This window comes from Rhincodon typus, chromosome 12 (assembly GCF_021869965.1).
Source record: "Rhincodon typus isolate 14 chromosome 12, sRhiTyp1.1, whole genome shotgun sequence".
NCBI lineage: Eukaryota > Metazoa > Chordata > Chondrichthyes > Orectolobiformes > Rhincodontidae > Rhincodon > Rhincodon typus.
The window spans coordinates 2,167,265-2,190,384 of record NC_063343.1 but is presented as its reverse complement, the minus strand read 5'-3'; the positions used below and the strand labels follow the sequence as shown (position 1 = coordinate 2,190,384).

At 39.0% G+C, this 23,120-nt stretch overlaps 1 protein-coding gene across 3 annotated transcripts in view; it reads left to right on the top strand.

The window, feature by feature from the left end:
• Positions 1 to 23,120, top strand: part of LOC109931051 (lysine-specific demethylase 3B-like) — a 145,769-nt gene that overhangs the window by 13,508 nt on the left and 109,141 nt on the right. For all 3 annotated transcript variants that reach the window (XM_048603569.1, XM_048603568.1, XM_020530395.2), the window contains exon 2: positions 19,609 to 19,776. In XM_048603569.1, the coding sequence (XP_048459526.1) occupies positions 19,609 to 19,776 (168 nt within the window). The remainder of the gene's footprint in view (positions 1 to 19,608; positions 19,777 to 23,120) is intronic.

The window sequence follows — 23,120 nt, the reverse complement described above, 5'->3', positions numbered from 1 at the left end:
CATTTTTCTGAAGAAGGGTCTAGGCCTGAAACGTCAGCCTTCCTGCTCCTCTGATGCTGCTTGGCCAGCTGTGTTCATCCAGCTCTACACCTTGTTATCTCAGATTCTGCAGCATCTGCAGCTCCTACTATCTCTTCAGCTGAATGCAGCCTTGTTGTCAAGGGCTGTCTCTCTCACTTCACCTCTGGAATTCAACTGTTTTGTCCATGTTTGAACCAAGGCTGTAATGAGGTCTGGAGATGAGCGGCCCTGACGGAACCCAAATTGGGTGTCACTGAGCAGGTGCTACTCGATTTGCTGCTGGTGACTCCTGGATTAAAAAGATCAGGCGATATGTAACATGTAAAAATATCATAATCAAAATGATGATAACATGGAGAATTTCCTATTTGGCAATGATGTGCAATTGTAATTTTGCCAAAAATCAAATTGCCACTGTGAACTTGAAACAGGTGAAAAATTGATCTCGCTGATATAGTATGTAATGAGAAGCAAGCTGTAAACTGCAAATCTCACACTAGATTGTGATGCCATTCACTCTATGTCAATCTTAAGCATTCACTTCCACCACCCCAGTGTACAATGACCACAGTCTGGAGCTTCCACTGCACTGCACTAAGGTGCGTTGCAGCAACTCAGCAAGGCTTAAAAAAGTTGGGGTAGTGAGTGAAGGTACTGATAAACATTGGGAGGAGAAGAATTCTAACTTGCTCCATGGTTTACTTGGAGATCTTGAAATAGTGTGTTGGTGTTGCATTAGCAGAGGTTATCTCCTCAATGCTTCCCTGAACTAGGAAATGAAAAGAAAATTATTAAATATTAGAAAATAATATTGTACCTCATGTAAGATTTTGCTGTTATCTGAGCTTGTACCGACATGTCAGTTGATAAATGTCATGCTATGGCCAAATTGTGTGAATGTTGGGAGACATTAGCAGACCAGTCGAGTTGATTTTAGATTTTGATCCAGTAGTCATTGTGGGAAAGAGTCCTAAGTTATAAGGCTCTGCAGTAAAATCACATTGAGTCATAACACTGAAAATCCACCCACAAATTTGTGTTAGCAAAGGTGTGGGGTAGTTGAGGAGGCTCCATTATAATCTAATTTGCTGACAAATGCACTCTGTCAAAAAGAATTCAAAATGGAAATATTGAGAAGCATTAAATGTGTGAAAAATAGCTTTATTTTTCAATTAGCTCACACCGTACAGTGGCCTGATCTTGGAGAGTGCAAGTAATTGAAAAATGTTGGGAGTCAGCTCCAGAAAAATTCAGAAATCTTTTTCTGCTTAGTGTGCTGTCTTTGGATGAGTGCAGTACATACCTCTATGTAAACAATGCAGTCAGACATGTTTTCTGTGCTTACTGCACTGCACAATCCTGGAATATCTCTATAGCCTTTGTGGCTTCGACTAGAGAAACAGATGGATGAACAGGTGGACATTTCAGGTTCATTGTCCTCCTCAGGTTATTGTATTTACGATTGCATCATCTGTCAGTTTTGTTGTGCCATGTACAGTGTCTCCCTCCAAGGCATAAGTTTCCATTGCTACCACTGTGGGAATTTCCATGTCAGCCTCCTACGGGCATGTAAAGCAAACCTTGATGTTGGATTGGTTAGCCTCAGTGCTTCACTTTGTTCTCAGGGTCATACATGATTGTAGTCTTTTTGAACCCAGTGTAATGGTGGCAGTTGGCAATTGTATCTTCCGTCACCAACTTCCGTGATTTCTTTATCGTGATTACAGCTTATACAATGGTTGGGTTGTACTACTTCTAAGCGATGGCTTCAATAATGTGAGAGATCAGTTACCGTAAGTAGTTGTCTTTCAGGTTCTGAATAATTCTACGATCATTGGCTGCAGTTTGTCGGTGATGTTGGGTACCTCGTGAGGCTAGTAACATCGGGGTTCACGTGATAGTTGTCTGTGATGGTAATCTTCCTTTTCTTCCATTGATACCTTTTGTACACGTTCCTGATCCATGCTTTAAAAATGCAGGAAGTCATCCAAATCTGTTAGTTGCAAACCGCATTGCTAGTTTCTTGATATACTCAAAGCAATATGGCTTCTTGGCTTTGCTTCTTAGAAGAAGTAGCAGTTTTTGGTGACATCATGGTGAGACTACAGCAGTGATGCCTTCCTTGCTTTGCTTTGCTTTCTGCCATTAAATTGTTTAATATTTAAATGTCAAAGAGTAATCTGGTAAAAAACAAGAGAATGGTAGATTTCATCCATGTTAAAAATCTTCTTTTGGTACATAATGGTTTAGGATGTGAGCAAGATCATTTTGCAGCCGATCATCTATCATTGCTGCAACTACCAAATCCTCTCCTTAGCACACAGAAGCCAGTACTGGGCCTTGTCCTTGAAATGGTCTAGCTGTCGATCGCTGCAGGTGAACTCATTGTGACCCAGCCTCTTTGCCCTTTATTAGAAGATGGGACCAGCGATGGCAGCTCCAACTGTTTTGAACCATGTTAGCAGAATTTCTTCAGCATTGGGATCGACAGCTTGTTGGAGAAAATGTCTGCTTGTCATACTGTTTCAAGATGGGTACCTTCCACTTCAGAATGGATAACAAACTCGATAGTAGAATCTTCCATTGCTTTGTGGTGTCTGCTTTTCGCTTCGCATCACAGTTTTCCATTTGCTGTGCCAACTTTACTTTCTCACCAATCAACAACATCTTTAACTTTCTCAGCCATATTTTCAGAGCATGAGCATTCCTGAAAAGGAGATGTCAATGTCAAATAATAATTGAGTTCCATGATATACTCTCGCATGGCCTAACTTTACTGCAGTTGCTAGGTGTGGTCATATGACAAGCTTCAGTGAGTGTGCTTAATTTGGAGTTACCAGTACCAGCCAGAACTTTGGCTTACCATGGGTATCATTATTGGATTTGCTATTCTGCTAACCGGAACGCCTGACACCTTTGTCACAACTGGAGTTTCAGCTTATCCGAATATGACTTGTTGCAATTTCACTATCTGCAGACAGGAAACTGAGATAAGGTTTTTTTAAATTTGCTTCATTGCTTTAGCTGATTCACTTTTAGTGTGAGTTAAGTTAGGTATCTTAAGCGGCAGTCTGAAAAGACTCTAAACTAAGTATTCTTGCTGCCCATCAGAGTATCAAGTAGCTAATATACTTTATTGCTTTCTCTGAAGTTCCCCAACTGAGCAGCAAGCTGTAATTATGCCTACTTACAACATGAAGTCACAACTGAAACCCCATACTGTGTTGAAGCCAATATTCATACTGTAAATACTTGGTGAATTTAAAATATATGGAAATATTTTGATCATAACAAACTGGTCGACATGTGACCTTTTTAGTAAATTGAGATATTTTGATTTGTTTTTAAGTTAAAATATGTCATATCGATGGCAAGACTTTTACACATGGTTTTAACGTTAAGAACGCTGAAGTCTGGTTTTAACTAGTGAAATAAGGAGTAAATAGGAGTTGACAGTGCTTTAATTGCAACTTCAAATTCTTCCTTCCTGGAACATATTTCTATAGCGCACATAGTGTAAAACAATGTCTAAAAGGGGTTTTAGAGACAACCAAATAAAAACATTTGTCAAGCCAAGAAAGAAGGTAGCTGGAGAGCTATCAAATTTTTCAAATGTTCTCACTTTCAGAAGAGAATTGAATGTAAAATTGAAGAAGGAAAGAAATTGGAGGACAATCACCTAAGAGCAAAAGAGTGGATCTGATTAGATAGCTCATTCAGAGAGACAACACTGGCAGCATAGGCTGAATGACTTTCTATGTTATATGATTTAAAAAATATTCGTCAAGGAGAGGAAGGTTAAAAAGGTCGTGTTTGGGTTAGGCATTCAAGACTGTGGGAACTAGTGAGATAAAAGCTTGATTCCCAGTGTTGGTGTGTGGGTGGAATAAAGGGAGCAAGTACATTACTGACCAGAGTAATAGGAATCAAAAAAGCCAAAAAACTCCAGATGCTGGAGATCAGAAATGAAATCGGAAATTGCTGGCAAATCTCTGCAGGTTTGGCAGCATCTGTAGAGAGAAAGCAGCGTGAATGAAGAAGGGTCACTGGACCCAAAACAGAACTGCCGTGATCCTATCAGTGATAGAAATGTTGGGTTTTCGAGGATAGTGTGGCAGAATGAAATTACAGAATAGAGAGTGTGAATCTGAAGGAGGACTCAAAAAAAGTGGAAAACTGGGAGCTAATGTCAATTAATGAGAACAGGTTCCATGTAGAATGGTGGGCCATTCGTGTGGCTTCTCACTTCTTGTACCAACTATCCTCTTTTTTTTTAAACTAATTGTCAGTCTGTGAGAAAACATTTTGACCAGTTTTAAAGCATGGGGGCATGTAGTTATCAGAATCAAAAGAGATTTTCAGCACTGTCAGTCAGGATTCAACTTGCCTGAGGTTGAATGAATAGTATGCCGAGTCACTCTGATATTTCAACTTTTGTTGACACTTGTTTCTATTTCTAGACCATGAGATTGCGATAGAATGTTTAGAACTGTAGGCCTCAACAGGCAGTCATGAATTCACTGTGACTTCTATTAAGAAAGTAGTTTTACCCTGAATGAATTGTTGAAGGGAGACTTTAAGATACAAGCACTTGTTTAGGATAGATAACCATTATTTTGTTCATCTATTTGTGCAGCTGTGTTTCAGAAAATCCAGTTTCACCTAACGTTATGTGAGAACAGAAATGTCCTCTGCTAAGCAGAGGAACCTTGGCAAAGTGGCTGACCTTAATGAAATCTGGTTATTTGGTCTTTGAGCAAGTATAGATGCAGTTATGCTTGTGCGAAATATTCAGTGCAGGCAAGGCTAGTTCAGTTAATGTATTGTGAAACGAAAGACTGACTAGAAATTTGGTTGCTGTTTTTACCTGTAGAATAAAAGCCTTATTTCTAAACAAAGCCGAGGGTTGTTTTGGTGATATAGACTCTGCATATTTCATCTATCTTTTAATACAAATGCACAAGATATACAAATGGAGATAAATAATCTCAGCTATAACTAAAATAGTTGAGTTATACCTTTGCAAAAAAGAAACAAGGTCATGAAAGTTCATGTTGACTGTGAAGAAATGCAGTTTTAGAAAATAGACAAAAGTAATCTCTGCTTTCTTTTACTTGTTTGAATAGAATGTTTCAAAATGTTTGAAACAATGTCAAGTGTCAAACTTGCCCAGAAAGGTGAGTGGAGTCTTAAAGCAGATGCTGGCTGAGGTATATGGAGAAGAAATGTGGCAATCTACCAATCCTTTGACAAGGTTGCTTCTCAACATCAGATGCTTTAACAAAGTGTAGAATGAAAATGTAGTTGAGAGGTCAGATTTCACCATTGATTATAACAGGAGCTGAGCACACACCAATCAAATTCTGCGAATTCCTTCTGCAAAAGAAAACCAGTGAAAACTGAGCTAGAGGTCAACCAACAGGTACTCTCCAACACAATGGATATAGCTTTAATGATTGGAGCCCAAGACAGAATTAGATACTGATCTTTTTGCTCTTTCTGAAAAATGCAAGATTGTATTGATTGATTGAATATTGTCAATGTATTTGTTTATTTGAGCTTAGGAGCAGCTTGTCACTCGATCAAGGTTTTAGTGCAGTCTAGAATTCTCTACACGTGGAAATTTAACCGCACAGTTTGCTTCATCCTGAAACCCAGAACAAAAATGTCTTGGAAAAATTCAATGGCATTGCATAAATAGTGTTAAATTTATAGTTGGATAATATGCAGCACAATTTTTTTTCCAAGCACACATTATATTTGAAACATTCATGGAATAAAGCCTGCTGTGGGTCATTAGTGTTTCATAACAACATCTTCAGATTGATGATAATAGTCCTGGTTATTGATCTGACAAATGCTCTTGGTTTTATCTTGTAAGTCATTTTTTGGCTGTACGCTGTATTGCTTATGTAGCAAAAGGTTGAAGTATCAAAGTTTTGACAAAACACTTCAATCGTATACCTTCTAAAGTTAATATGAGGTATCAGACTATATACTTACTGTTCCATGTATTTATATTTCTAAATGTATTTAGTTACTTCTTGTGCAAGCTTAGAATTGAGCAGAGATGAACAATTGTACAGTCTAGTCAAACCTGATGGATATAAAATCATCATCATAGAATCCCTACAGTGTGGAAACAGGCCCTTCAGCCCAATAAGTCCATACCAACCCTTGGAGCATCCCACCCAGACCCGTCCCCTTATAACCCACCTAAACTACACATCCCTGAACACTACGGGCAATTTAGCATGGCCAATCCACCCTAACCTGCACATCTTTGGACTGTGGGAGGAAACTGGAACACCCGGAGGAAACCCACGCAGACACGGGGAGAATGTGCAAACTCCACACAGACGGTCGCCTGAGAATGGAATCGAACCCGGGGCCCTGGCGCTGTGAGGCCGCAGTGCTAACCACTGAGCCACCGTGCTGCCCTAAAATGAAAATGTACATCAGTGTATGACTTTGTTCATCGGTGCAATGTTTTTTCTCTCTATCCGTACACTAGTTTGAGGTGAATAGGGGCCATTGTTGCCTAAAATGAACAAATAAGTAGAAAAAATTTCTGAACAAATTACAGTGTGAGAGGCAGAGTAATTGAAGGAATGTAACAAAAGCATGTAGGAGCACTTCAGTGACAGATGGTTTGAGATAGAGGCAGATCTTGAGCCAGGCAATGTTACTGGAGTGTAATTGAGCAGTTTTTGTTGTATGGAGAGTATGTACATGAATATGGCTGTAAAATGACACATTTTGATGAAGTTTTTTGTCTTGAACTTATTGGGGCAATTTTCAAGAGTATCAATTCAAAGGGAAACTAGCATATGTATTGCCTGAGGGGTAAATGCCCATTGGTTGCCAAGTGGACTCTGACTGGTAGAGGCTTTGCCAAAAAAATTGCCGGTAAATGACAATCGACAGTTTTAAGTTTTCAACCAGACAGTTTGACTGTATTGGTCGAGCCATTGCTCGTAAGAAATGAGCTAGAGAATTGCTGTCATCTATTTTGTTATGAAGTTGAGTTGAATTAGGTGCAATGTTTGTACGTATTCTTTCTGCCTATACAACAGGGTCCTTTGTATTAATATATGTTGCTTCCAGTACACCAATGTGCACCACTCTGTAACCCCAACTGACTATCCTATATGCATTCACACGGTAATTATCCAGCAATTGTAGAATCATCCAATGTTGGACACAAGGTTGAGAGTTTTGCAAGGATGTGCTGATTGGGTACACTCATACACTCATCTGCAGAAGATAGGGTGGGGAGAAGAGGTAAGGAGTAAACGATAGGTGGGGATAGAGCCCAAAGAGAGAGAAGAACAGTTGGATAGACAAAAGGGGTCGATAATGATCTGGCACGGAGGGTGAATGGCCGTTAATGGAGACTGTTAGTGACTAACCATTGGTAGTTCGTAATGACAGACTATGTGATAACAAGGCCTGGTGTGTGGGGTAGGGGGCTAGGACATGGGACAGTTCAGGCCCTAAAATTATTGAACTCGATATCGAGTCCGGAGGGCTGCAGGGAAAATGAGATGATGTTCTTCTAGCCTACGTTGAGCTTCGCTGGAGTACTGCAGCAACCTGAGACAGATGTTGGCCAGGGAACAGGGTGGTATTTTAAAGTGGCAGGCAAGCGGAAGCTCAGCGTCCCATGTCCTAGCTCCCTACCCCACACGCTAAGCCTTGTTATCACATAGTCTGCCATTACACACTCCCTAACGTTAGTCGCTAACAGTCCCCATTATTGGCTATTCACCCTCCTAGCCAGATTGTTACCAACTCCTTTGTCTATTCAACTGTTCTCTCTTGGGCTGTATCCCCAACTGTTATTTACTCCTTACCCCCTCCCCCCACCCTATCTTCTATTTATAAACCAACATTTTCCTAGCTACCATCAGTGCTGAGGAAGGGTCACCGGATCTGAAACGTTAACTCTGATTTTTCTTCACAGATGTTGCCAGACTTGCTGAGCTTTTCCAGCAACTTCTGTTTTTGTTCCTGATTCACAGCATCTGCAGCCCTTTCAGGGTTTACAGTCAGTACCTCTTTTGTTGAGAACCCCTCTGAAGGGGTGTGTTGTTCACTAGTTTTCGGGACTTGTGGCCAAAATAACTGGCATCAGACTGTCACTGAAATTCACATCACATGGCTCACCCTTCTCCTGTCATACAATATCAATGTTGGTTTTTCCCTTGAATTGGTACTCCTACAAATTGACCTGAGTGCAAGATGAAAAATGTCAACAAAGTGCGTAACTTTTCAGCAATACTCAATCTATATTACTACCCATGACTATTGGTTTAGAGAGAATGCAGTTGGAAATGCAACTCATCATTTCATGTTGGGTATCCAGATGTATATTGAGTAAAATCTTCGTAGAAATGAGCATTTTTTTTTTGCACAAAATATGAGAGTTTTTAGAAACAACAGATTTTATGCCAAACCCTCCATGCAAGATTAATTTGAATGAATGTATCATACAGTTCTAGTTTGGTCATTTGGTGGAAATTTTGGTTAGTGCAACACAACTAAATTATTATGGCCAACCGGGATTTACCTACCATTTTCCTGACTTGTCTACACAGTCTTGTTGAAATTTCAGCTATTGCTGCTGGAAACTGCATAGGCATGTTTAACAAAATACCCATTGCATTTATACTAGGGAAAAAATTGACCATAATGCATGATTTGTAAGTGATTTTGAAATAGATGCCTGGAATAGGGTAACTAAGTGTCAAATGATGAGTTGCTGCAATGGGAAAGTATAATTTTTTAAACTATTTGCTAAGTTGCAGAATATCTATTCATTGTATGTTTCAGGAAATTTGTGACTTTTCACAATTTGTGGTTTCATCAGAGTAGTTACAGCTGAGATTTATGATAAATTGAGAATCTCCAGTAACGTGTTATATGTAAAGACACTGTCTTTTGAGACATTCAGTTGTGGACTGAAAATGAGTTTTGAAATCAGGATTGCAAATATTGCTGCATGGTTTGAAAGCAAGTAGCTTGAGACTCATTGTGAGCATTGTTTGTACAGCCGTGGATTGCAACGTAGGTTGCAGATGAACTGGAGCCGAATGGTTGTGTACAAGTGGAGTTTTGGTTGGCAACAAGTAGTGGATTGATTTCTGGACTGGTGACCAATTACCAATGACAAAAGTCTTCTGCCTGCCCACAATTACATGATTGGTTCTCATGTAACTGAAGAGGTAGGGGTGGTGAACAAGATACGTAGAAGCCTTTGGACCACCACTAGTTTAGGCGTGTACTCTTTGTTTTGTGCATTAAGCCACTTTAAGCCTGAAGAAAACAAGTTTATCTGCTGCAAGCTGTGACTTTTAGTTGCAAGTGAATGAGCCACCTTGTGCCTCTTGCAAACCAATAGAAGGTTTCAGAGAAGGCCAACTGTGAAGTAGCACTCTGATTGGCCCAAGAATCATGTCAGTAAGCCTTGTGAACAGGAACCACTGAAATGCTTTCCCAGTTTTTCAATCAATCCATAATCCATATTTCTTTCCCTGACTGTGTCAGAGAGAGTTGATAATGGATTAGATCTTTAATTAGTAGAGTTAAATGCCCAAGGTTCACCAGTATTTACCTGTTCAATTTACTTGAACAACAAATATTTTTTGTTAAGGGGGTTTATTTCATACATGCTACTCCAATGTGCCATGACAAAGTTCGGGGATTCATGCAGGATTTGATCTGAAACATAGTTATACAGCACGGAAACAGACCCTTCAGTCCACCAGTCCATGCCAATCGTAATCCCAAACTAAAATACTTCCACCTGCCTGCGCTTGCCCCATATCTCCCCAAACATTTGTTATTGATGTATTTATCTAAATGTCTTTTAAACATTGTAACTGTACCCACATCCACCACTTTGTCTGGAAGTTCATTTCACACATGGACCACTCTCTGTGCAAAGAAAATTGCCCCCATGTCTTTTTTAAATCTTTTTCCTGTCACCTTATAAGTATGCCTCCAGTCTTGAAATCCTCCAGCTTAGGGAAAACACGCTTACCATTCACCTTATCTATAGCCCTCATGATTTTATAAACATAAGCAATGAGGATCTGGGTGCGGTATTAGCAAATAAAACAGGCGAAGGGAAACACCAAGTTCTGCACTGCATTTAAGATTTGGTACTGGAAATAGCAAAAGGTTTCTGAGCTGTACCTAGTAGTTTTCAGTAAAATTTCAAAGCCTACATTGAGAGACTTGTCAGGCAAACTGTAGATAACAATACCTAACAGAAGGGGGAGGGCAGAAATAATTACGGTACAAGCATGCATTTGGGTTCAGAGGAAATGCGGAAAAGGCCAGTACTCCGGGGAGTGAAATATCATACATGGATGATATTCAGTTAAAGCCAGAGCTGCTTGAGCATAAAATGTGAATGAAGAAACTAGAGTTGGAAATCAGAAAAATAGAACTAGAAGTATATGAGTGAAATAAAGCGAGGGAACATGAATGAATGCAAAAAATGATGCAGTTGAAACAGGAGACGTCAGATCGTGATGCAGACCTGGTGAGGAAAATCAATGTTATAATTTGAGGTCCAGAAAGGAGATCTTTAAATTTGCACGTTCACTAATAAAATATGAGTAAATGGATGTTGAGGCATCTTCATGTGAGTTGATAAAATGGCTAAACAAATGAATGAGGCACAAAAGGACTGGATATTGCTGATGCAGTGTAAGTTGATAGGTAAAGCGCAGGAAATTTATGCTTTTCTGTCAGATGTGCTTTCTTAGTTTTCTTTACAGTGTTACAATCCTATATTGGCTGCATACAGGTTAGTGCCTGAGGCATTTAGGCAAATGTTCTGGAATTTAAGGAAATAATCCGGGTAAACCTATATTGAAATTGACAGGGTTAAACGTAGTAATTTTGATAGATGGAAATGAGCATTATAAGTTGAAACCACGTATGAAGCTCTTAGAGGTTATTTTCCTGGAGAAATTTTAAAATTTCTTTTTAAAAATGTTACATAATGAGGCTCATATTAAAAGGATTGCAGCTGCTAGATAGGCTGCAATTGTGGCTGATGATTGAGTTATTCCATAAAACTAAACTATTTTTCTGTCATCCCCCTAAGTTTTAAAGGATAGAAATTAGGAGTGTGAAAGAAAGGCAAATAGTGAAGGTGTGGAATGGATATCTGAGAATGTCCCTGAGATTGTTACCTCAAATTAGCAGGGCAAATACTGAGGATAAAGGTGATAATTGGACTGAGAAGTAGCATTCTGACCATTAGAAGAATCATAACGATCATTGTCAGCAACCCTTGTGAACAGGAACCACTGAAATGTTTTCTCAGTTTTCCTATTGATAACCCTTTTTTTTTTCCTGTTGTATGTGTATTTTATGCTTGTGTAAGGGAGATTTTAAAAGGGGATTTGTGTTTTAATTAATAGAGCTATATGCTGAGCTTTGATAAGAGTTAACTGTAGCTAGAATATATTTACTTCAAGCAATTTTTGTTAAGCACAGAAACTGGTTTGTGCTTTCTGTCATCCTAGATCCAGAAGACATGTAAATTGGGGACTGTTGTGTACTCCTTAAAACTCTTTAACTTTTGCGACAACTCTTGAAACACCGGGACATGATTTTCAGCTCACTGTATCAGTGTGTCATGGCATATGTTAAAATGAGACAAGTACCAGGAATTCTGTATTTCATTGATCCAGAATTATCTCATCTTAGCCTTGCTCCATTGTGGCATTAATCTAACTGATATAAGAAGTACAGACTGCAATAGGATATAGACATCTATTAGTATATTTGTGTGTGGAATGTTAGGACAACCTAATGTGTAATTAAAATCACTTAAACTTAGGGCTGGGTGTCTGAATGAGGAATTACACGGTTGTTTTCCGTTGCTGTGATAGAGTTGGGTATTTTCTTTAGCATTTTCTGTTCTTAACTCATGAGTTTGTTGTCAATATTTTGGTTTTGGAATGAAGCATGGCATTGGGGAATGTCCAAGATGTGAAAAAAAACGAACCTTTGATTATGATACTAGAGAAGCTAGCCTATCTATATGGTTGCTTTGAAGGTTTGACATTGTAGCCACTGTCTAAAGCTATGACCTATGTGCATTACAGTCTGCACAGAACTGCCACTGGTATGAGTGACAGTAATGATAAATAGGTGCTTATGGCCATTTCCACTTTCAGTTTAATCCACTGTTTGGCCTATACTTCCAATCGTTGTGCAGATTTTCTCCTGATAATGCCAAATGTGTAAAATTTTCACTTTGTGCTAGCTTTGCATGAGAAAATTCTTCAAAGTCAAAATCTTGGTATAATCAGGGTAAATTCAACAATAATTGAGTCCTCTAGATGACACGTTTGAGTCAAAAATATCTTTTATTATTGCATTCTTAAAATTAGATCCAATAATAATTAAAAAGGATATGACACGATTGAATGGCTGTGATACAGTTTCTTATCTCTGCAGATGAGATTAGAGATAATATCAAATTCCCTCACTCTTTGTACTTGCCAGAAATATATTGTGCAGTGCAGTTCTTTTGGATCATATCCAATTAGAGAAGCCTTGAAAGCTTGCTTGTTTCAGTGATGTGCGTGTCATTTGTAAGAATCTGCAGACTGTTACTAGCAGTGTCAGTAGCAAGCTGAAGGTCCCGTGAGAATTTTCAGCCTCCATTTTGATCAGTGTTTCTGTTTCTTTTTCCTGTAAGTGGACTGCAATTGAGACTGGATCTATTCAGGGCTTGGTCAGCCATGTTGATCTAATTTTATGAAGACAAAGCAGTTCTTTGATTTAATAGTGACAGAGGAGATAAAACCAGCCTGATCAATCAATCAGTTGTAAAGTTGCTATTTTAATAAAGGAAGCGAAACATTTGAACCACCATTCAAATACCACATTTTTCAGGTAAATAATGAAAGTTGTCATGCCTTATTGCTTTGCTGTTGTGGTTACTTCTGAAGTGATTTATTTATTTACAATCCCAGCAGTATCTTTGCCATTTGTGATGCTGGAGTTGTTTAAATGGTCTATCTGGATTTTAATTATATGTTGTGTGGTTTGAGAATGGATTTAATAATTATTAAGACAGGTGCAAGCTCTTAAACTAGCCATTCTGTATAAACTGATGAGAAACATTGAATCAGGGGAGGGGCTGGGTGAATTTAGAAAATATTTTGCTGAACTATTTTCACTGGCCACACCTGCCTTTCTAAGAGGAAGCGATTGAAACGCTGAAGTGAAGGTGGGGTTGTAGAATGGAGGCTTGGTGCATGAAATTAATTAATGGAAATTTCATTCTAAAAATGGAAACTTTTGAAATGGGCACAGCAACTTGAATAATGACACTGATCATTTGCTTTCACTTATAATAGTTAAGTAATGTCTAATCTGGATCACAGTTTTGCAATATAAAAATAATTGAACTGGACAGCAGGAAAGAATTTTAAAATAGAAATTCATTGATCAAAAAAAATTCAAGTTATGAATGAATTATTATGCAATTGCTTTGATATAGTAGATTTGTAGTTGGGTTTGTTTAACTTTAGAAAAGCAGTTCAGTTTTTGCTATGATTTCATTTGTTTCCATTCCCAGAGACCAGTATAGATACTTAGTCTTTTGTTCACAAATCCTTTAAAGTTCATAAAGACAAATGTTGTGTTAGTTTTAGGGATAGGGCTGTCTCAGGAAAAAGACTCTTTAATTCAGTCTTGCTATTCTGCCCCACTTTTATTTTGCACTCTACTTTTCATCCCAATTATTTGAATTTTTTGTACTGAATGACCCCTCCCTGCCATTTCAATGGATTCTTCCTGCTTGGTTTCTCTGTTGTTACTTTATAAACTACCCAAATTAAAAACACCAGTGTGCATCAGGTGGAACTGCTTTAGCCATATGTGGTCCAGTCTTTTAACCTTCTGTTAACTGTCTGTACCTGTATACTATAGTTTGAAACATCTGAACAAGTTAGTTGCTGAATAAATTTCCGTCAAAATAGGCAGAAATGTGACCTGGGAAAACTTGTAAAGTCCAGCCTTGACAGCAGATACTTAGAAATAGCTTCATAACAGGGGAAAACAAAAGGAAAATGGATATCTGCACTTAGTATTCTCAGTATTGTTGCTAGTAGTGTCCTTCAGTTGATGTTCGCTGATGGCCGAAAAGGCCAATTTATGACAAGCACCTTCTTCCACAAGCCGCCTGTGGAATGGTTATCAGGTGTCATTGTGGATTGTTCTTGGTATAGGCACTTGGTGCCAATCATAGCTGCTCGTTGTCATGCTTTCACAGGTAACAGCCCTTTATTGCTCTTGTGAGCTCCTGTCCCCAGGTATGAAAATTGATTTTTGGGGCCACCATATGTAAAGCCTGGAAGTATCCCTTGAAGCTGAACCTTGGACATTCTACTGGCCATTAGGCTCCAGCACCGCACCATACAGGGAATTAAGTACATGACCATCTTTCATCCTGCAACCATGCTGCTGTTATGAGCGGGACAGGATTCTTCAAGCTTTGGATGGAAATTGACAGCTGTCAGAAACTCCTCAGTCTCACTCGGAACTTTCATTACCTGTGATGACAAGATTTTTATATCATTTAAATTCTTTTGAAATGCAGTTATTTCAAAGTTGCTGACTTGAGATTTGTGAATAATTATGCAAAGCTTTCTTTAAAACTGGAAATCACTGAAGAGGATTTCAATGTTGGGAGTCTAGTAATTTATGCTGTAAGTTTTGGAGACTATGAAATAGTATTATTTTGGGTTTGAAAATGACATTTGTATTCTCTTTGTACTTCAACATTTAATTTTATTGTAGATATTGATTTGGGGCTAAATTAACTTTTTAATTGGAAATTGAGGTATTACATCTAACACTGAACTCACCTAATTTTGAATGAAAGCTTTAAAAGTAAGGAAGGAAAGAATTTTGAAGATGCACCTAGATGTTGAATTATGATTTTAATGCTTGCAAAGGATGGCCTGGTGGAACCAATGTCTAATTTTTGTCCTGTCCACTTTGCCACCTTGAAATCTATAAACCCACTTTTCAAAGGCCATAATTGCAGACACAATCTTAAGATGAGAAGTTAACCATTTTAGATTACTGGGAAATTCTTCTCTTGGATCTTTGGAATTATCTGCCTTGGAGGGCTATGGATTCCAAGTTATTGAGTATTTTCAAAGATGTTGTTGTTTTGGACCCTCAAGAGACTCAAAGAACATGAGAATCAAGCAAAAAACAGGAAATGATGTTGAAGATCAGCCAGTATCATATTTAATGATGGAGCAGCTCTGAAGATCCTTATAGTAGCTGTGACTTGGTTGCCTGTTCCTTGGTGGGGAATAGCTCTAGACTTTGTGTGTAGAAATTGCCCTCGGTCGAATTACAGGAAAGCACCTCATTCCATCTAATACAGGTTCTCAGATTCTTTTGCATCTGAATTCCAAAGTGTACAATGCTGCAAAGCTGAGTGGTAAGCCAGAAAATTGGAAAAAAAGTTATAAACCAGCAAGGGGCGTCGAAAGAAATTAAAAGTCAGAGAAATTAGAATATGTGAGAAAACTAGCAAGAGATCTAAAACCAGACGTAAAAACTTCTATAAGTTTGTGAATAATTATGCAAAGCTTTCTTTAAAGAGGAAAAGAATAGCAAAAGTGAGTGCTGGTCCCTTAGAGGGTGAGACTGGGATATGAGCCCTTCAATCCAGAATGCTTGGAACCAAGGCATTTCTGAACTTTGGAATATTGGAATATCTAATTATAAACATGTACCAGATTTAGATACTTAACTAAGACATAAAACAATGACAACATTTTAGGATTATGTAACAGTAATAAAAAGTTGTATTTATCCAAAACCATTGTAAAGCTATAATAACAACAGGCAGTTGATGGGGTTGGGGGTGGCATGTAGTGATAGATGTGTGGGAATGCTGCACAAACATAATTACAGAATCAGCAGTCTCTTATCCTACCTCGTTAGCCTCCATCATCCACCTTTCATCAGGTTGCTCTCGAACAGCAGTTCCCAAACTCTAGGTTATGATGTCACGCCCCCTCCCTACTGGATTTGCTGAGATTGCTTTTGGGATTATGGACTTTTGTTCCTGTAATTTCTAGATTTGAGATTTTGGAAAGGTTCCAGTAATTTGGATAACCACAAATAAAGCACCTCTATTCAAGAAAGGAGGGAAGAAACTGGAAGCAACACAGTGTGGAGCTGCAGAAAGGGTCCCAACCCAAAATGTCAGCTTTCCTGCTCCTCTGATGTTGCCTGGCCTCCTGTGTTCCTCTAGCTCCACACTGTGTTGTCTCTGACTCCAGCATCTGCAGTCCTTGCTATCTCTAAGAAACTGGAAACTATAGGTTAATTAGTCTAATATTATTAAAGAGGCTGTAGAAGGATATTTAAATCATAACGCACTGAAGTAGAATCAACATCATTTTATGAGAAAAGAGACTTGTCAAGTAACAACCAAGGTAACAATCAACAACAAAGCATAGTGTATGCATTTTCAAAAGTCATTCAGTAAGGTGCCACAGTGGCTTTGTGGTTAGCATTGCTGCCTCACAGTGCTAGGGACCTGGGTTTGATTCCACCCTCAAGTTACTATCTGTGTGGAGTTTGCACGTTCTCTCCATGTCTGCGTGGATTTCCTCCCACAGTCCAAAGATCTACAGGTTAGGCGGATTAGCCATGGGAAATGCAGGGTTACAGGGATAGGGTAGAGGGGTGGGTCTGGGTAGGATGCTCTTTGGAGGGTTGGTATGGACTCAGTGTGCTGAGTGTCTTGCTTCCACATGCTAGGGGTTCTATGATAAAAGGTCACCGCATGAAATGAAGTGTTGGATGTGATTATTAACATGAATAGACGATTGGCTAACCAACAACAAGCAGCCAGGAACAATGAATCATTTTCTGGTTGATTAACAATTGGATTGCCACAGGGATCTCTGCACGACCCTCACTTAAAATTGTAACTGTGTTTGTGAAAATTGTGGCATCAAGTAAAATAACTTCAAATGAATCATGGGTTCTCTTAAGAATCAATGTTTAAGTCAGAGTCAGGTTGCTTGGGATCATTTCTCATTTGGGAAAAGGTCATTTACAGGTTCAAGTGTTGTGACATATGTGTGCAGCAATGTCGTGTATTCTCAGGTAATGTAACTACCAGCACTGACGAACCTCTGCCACAAGGTGGAGCTGAGATTGAGTTGTGAAGGGATAGACTCTAAAGGGATATAAATAGGATTAGCGAGTGGGGAAATTTGGCCGCTATGTGGAAAAAATGTGAGGTTGTCCACTTTTACAAGAACAATAGAAAATATTATTCAGGAGGAGTGAGATTGCAGAATGCTACTGTACAGGTGGGTCTGGGTTTTCCATGTGCACAAATCACTCGTTAGGTTGTAAACATAATGATGTACTTTATCGCAAGGGGAAAGGGTATTGAAGTCTTGCTACAACTATACAGGTCATGGTGATCTCTCCCTACTTATGCAGGGATATAGAATCATAGAGATATACGGCATGGAAGCAGACCCTTTGGTCCAATTTGTCTGCGCCGACCAGATATCCTAAATTAATCTAGTCCCATTTACCAGCATTTGGCTCATGTCTCTCTAATCCTTACCTATTCATATACCAATTCAGAGGCCTTTTAAATGTTGTATTTGTACAAGCCTCCACCGTTTCCTCTGGTAGTTCATTCCATACACACGCCACCCTCTGTGCGAAAAAGTTGCCCATTAGGTTCCCTTTTAAATCTTGCCCCTCTCACCTTAAACCTATGCCCTCAAGCTTTGGACTCACCTATGCTGACTTGCACTGGAGGCAGTTCAACAAGGGTTTACTAGACTCAATCCTGGCTTGAAGGGGTTGTAATAGTAAGAAAAGTTTGGGCTTATAATCATTGGTGTATAAAAGGAGCATAAAAAATGAAACATAAGAGATTCTGAGGGGGCTTGACAGGATTGATGTCTGACAGAATTCCCCCTCATGGGGGAATCTCAATCTCAGACTGTTGGGGGTTGGTGATGCACAGTTAAAATAATAAAGTTTCCTATTTAAGATGGAGATAAGGGTAAATTTTGGTCTGAAGGTTGTGAACATTTTCATTGCACTTCCCCGAGGACATTGGAGACTTGGTAATTGAAGACATTCAAATCTGAGTGACATCTTTGATCGAGGGAATTATGGGGGCAGTCAGAAATCAGAAGGCCACAATCAGATCAACCATGGCCATACTGAGAAGCTGGCTGAATGGCTGATATTGACAACTGGTGTTACTCTTTCTTTTGATCTTATGGTGAGCTTCCTGATAGTGTCTAAATCAAAATATAATCTTAATTATGACACGAACGGCAAGTGATGCAAAGGCACGCAATGCGAAGCTTGACTTCAGTCTGACAGTGATTCCTCTTTTCATTGGTCTTAATTTCCAGGAACTGGATTAAATCCAGCCAGTACCATTATCCACATAAATTAATACAAACTCTTCGTTGCCTCTTGTTGCATGCTTCAGGCTCTGACAGTTATTGTGTGTCCAGCTGTTAGCTACACTCAATTTCTGGGTTGACGTCACCACTTGGCAGCATATCTGTGTCTGAATTGACATGTGGGCTGGGATAGACGGTGCATGTTTCTGGTCCAGAGATCTCACGAGAAGTGAGCGAGACATGGGGCAGCACAAGCTGCCATGTATATTGCTTTTTAATGGGCCATGGCCTGCGCCTCATTGTTGCAAAGAAAGGGTTAACGGAATGGGACATTGCTACTAGTCAGCATTTGAGCGATTTTAGGTGGTGGGCCATGACAACTAGAATCTTATTTTTGGTTGACCCCTTGGAACCTTATTGCTATCCTCCCTTTGTGAATGCCAGTTTAACATTCTAAATATGCTGTTGTTGCAGTTATTCATACATCCATCCATGAAGTAAGGGCAAATATCTCTTGATATCTTTGTGTGTCTTCTTGGCATGTTTTTCATATTAAGACAACTGAAAATTAATTTCAATTCATATTAGACTGATGAGTTAGAAGATCAAATCATTCAAACCATTGGCAAAATAAAAGGGAAGACTGCAATTGAGGAACTTCAAAAGATTCCTCTTTTTTTGTCAATCTTACTTAAAATGCTTATCTATGTTTTACAAAAGAAAAATACTGCATATCTGAAATAAAAATAATGTCGAATATTCAGCAGGTCAGGCTTCGTCTGTGGAGACATAAACTGTAATGTTTTAGATCCATGACCTAACACCCGAACTTTTATTCTATCCATTCTGATAAAGCGTCGTACCGAAATGTTAACTTGTCTTTGCTGACTAATATATATTTCTTCTATTTTTGCTTTCAACAATCTTCAGTTTTCAATACTTAGTTGACTCCACACCCCTGTGTTTTTAACTGTAATTAACTGTTTGACATGTATCCTTTGAAAGGGAACATATTTTTCCATTCTGTGTTCACTTAATTGCTGGTCCTCTCTTGACAAATCTAAATATAAAGTGGTTGAAATTATATTTGAATTGTGACATCTTTCTGAATTGCTTTGTGTTGCAGGTGTACATTGAATTTGATGATTCACGTTGGAAAAAGCAAGCTTGGGTGAAGGTTTATGCTGAAGATGTCCTTGTTTTCCTTGTGGAGCATACTCTGGTGTGGGCCCCCAGGAAAGATTCAATACTGTTACAGGGAGGAAGGGTTAATGCTAGCCAATGGCCTGCATTGGTAAGAAAAATCTCGTCTCTTCTGCAATTCAGACTAAAGTGGCTGTATTAGGTATTCACTGCACTTTTTAACCAATTTGATCTGTTCCAATGAGTGCAGTTTTTATCCAAATCATTGGAACATAAGTGGGATTATGTCTTCCATTGGGGAGGGTTGAATTGAATCAATTCACTCCGAGCAAGACCTGATTTGTTTGCATTAAGTGATGTTTCATTTTTTTTAATCAGCCTATTTGTATGTGTTGTGATATACCTCCGCGGCAATCACATCATGAGGTGGAACTTCATGTCAGCGATTTGCAAATTTTTGCGTTGAAATTATAATTCATTTTCAATCGGCTTCAGAAATTTGCAAATCTGTTTCACAATTTTAATATGTATGAAACAAATGGATAATGTAAAAACCCTATTCCCTGCTGTGGTTTGCATGGATTATAAATAATATTCTATAAAACCACAAGATGTAAGAGCAAAAGTAGGTCATTTAGAATGCTCTACCATTTTAATTACATTATGGCTGATCTGATAACCCTCAATTCCACCTTCTTACCTTTTCCCTATAACCCTTGATTCTCTTACTGATTAAAAACTGTCAATCTCAGTCTTGAATGTACTTAGCGACCCAACCTCGACAGCCATCTGTGGTAAAGACTTCGACAGATTCACTGCTGTCTGAAGAAATGCCTCTTCATCTTTGTCTTAAGTGTGTGATGCCTTTTTCTGAGATTGTGCCTTCTGGTCCTAGAATCTCCCTCAAGGGAAAGCAACCTCTCTACATCTAATCTGTCAAGCTTCTTAAGAATCCTGTGTATTTCAATCAATCGCCCCTCATTGTTCTAAATTCCAATAAGTATAGACCCAACATCCTCAACCTCTCCTCATAAGATAGTGCCTCCATAACCATAATTAGCCGCGTGAAACTTCTGACTGTCTCCAATGTCAGTATATCTTTACTCATAATGAGCCCAAAGCTCTTTACAGTGTTCCAGCTGTAGTCTGACTAATGCCTTGTGTAGTTTTAGCTAAACGTCCCAGCTTTTATATTTCATTCCCTTTGAGATATAGGCCAACATCCCATTTGGCTTTCCTGTTACCTGCTGAACCGTGGTTCATGCACAGGGGCTCCCTGATGCTTCTGTTCAAAAGCTTTCTGATGTCTTTCTCCATTTAAATAATATTCAGCTCCTCTATTCTTGCCCAAGTGCATAAACTCACATTTCCCTACATTATATACCATCTGCCACGTTTTTGCCCACTCACTTAACCTGACTACATCCTTCTGCAGACCCTATGTGTCATCTTCACCACTTGCTTTCCCCCTCATTTTTGTGTCATCTGCAATCTTGACTGTTCCTCATCCAAGTCATTAATCTACTTTGTAAATAATTGTGGACCCAGCAGCTGGTCCGTGTGGCCCGCCATGAGTTACAGGTTCCCAACTTGAAAATGGCCCTTTATCAACAACTGTCTTTGATGAGACAGCTCTTTATCCATGATAGTACACTACCTTTAACACCATGGGCTTGTGTCTTAGTAAGGAGCCTAATGTGTTTGACTTTATCAAATGCCTTTTGAAAATCCAAATATATCACACCTACGGCTTCCCCTTTATCTGTCTTGCTTGATGACTACTAAAAGAATTCTAGTAAATTCGTCAAGCATGATTTCCCCTTCATGAAGCCGTGTTAACTCTGCTTGATGACATTAATTATGCATTTCTAAATGCTCTGCCATTACATCCTTTATAATAACAGGCATTGAGCTAACTTGCCTATTGTTATTTTTTGTCGCTGTCCACTTTTAAATAAAGGTGTTACATTGGCCATTTTCCAAGCCTCTGGGACTTTTTCAGAATCTAAGAATTGTTGAAAAATTACTATCGATGTATCCACTGTCTCTGTAGCTACTTCCAATTACATCCAAGGATGAACCCTATTAAGTCCAGGGGACTTGACAGTCTTTAGCCTCATTACTTTGTCTAGCACTTTTTCTCTTGTTACATTGGATTTAAACCTCCTTTATCCTCTTGAATATGTAGTAATTTTGGAATGCTATTAGTGTCCTCTCATGTGAAGACGAATGCAAAGTATTTGTTCAACTCCTTTGCCATTTTCTGGTTTACCATTATTATTTCCCCAGCCTCTGTTCAAGGGGCCCGTATTCAAATTAGTTTTGCTCCTCCTTTTTACATACTTAAAGAAGCTCTTGCTGTTCGTCTTGATATTACTTGAAAGCTTACCGTTTTGTTGGCTTTTAAAACTTTCCCAATCCTCTGGCATACAACTAATCTTTGCCAAATTGTAAGCTTTTTCTTTCAATTTTATGCTATTCTCGACCTCCCTGGTTGTTCGTTATTGGCTTATCCCCTTCATTGGAATAAATCTTTGTTGTAAGCCATGAACTATTTTGTTAAGCATTTGCCATTGTTCCTCAACCCTCTTTGCTGCTGAACTCCTTTCCCAGTCCACTGCAGCCAACTCTGCTCCCCATCCTTTGCAGTTGCCACTGCCGTATTTAACCTGAGTATAGTTGTTTCTGACACAGGTTCCTCCCTCTCAAACTGAGCTAAATTTTACCATGTCATGTTCACTGTTTCCTCGGGGTTCTTTTACCCTGAATCATATATTAAACCTGCCTCACTGCGCATCACAAGATCCAGTATAGCCTGATTCCTGCTTGGATCCACATCATCAGAAATTGCTGGAACAACTCAGCAGGTCTGGCAGCATTTGTGGAGAGAAAGCAGAGTTACCATTTCAGGTCCGGTGACCCTTCAAAACTGTCTTCACTGCTGCCAGACCTGCTGAGTTGTTCCAGCAATTTGTGTTTTTGTTTCTGATTTCTAGCATCCACAGTTCTTTGGCTTGTTTTTGGAAGCTGTCCCGAATACAGCGGATGAATTATTCCTCATGGTTAATTCTGCCAATCTGACTATCCCAGTCTACATGAAGATTAAAGCCCCCTATGATTCATGTGCTTCCTTTCTAACAGGCCCTCATGTATCTAGCTTCACCAGAATGATAATTGGTAGTATTATTGTGGTCCTCTAAGCAAATTGTACCACCTTCTCTGGTTTTGCTTTCATACACGGGATCATTCTGTTCAGCACAATTTTTCTTTATTGATGGAAAGACAGACATGTGGCCAAAGCTTTTCATCTTGCACTCATTAGGACAAACTCAAGTTTGCCAAGTTTCAAACAAGCAATTTATGATACACGATTAAGGTACTGATTGGTTGGCAAGTCAACTCTGTCCAAAATGTTGCCATATAGAAAACAAAGGGGAGCTGTCAGGGTAATTCAAAAAAAGAGCACAAGGCTTGAACTTTTTTTTTACGGAGAAT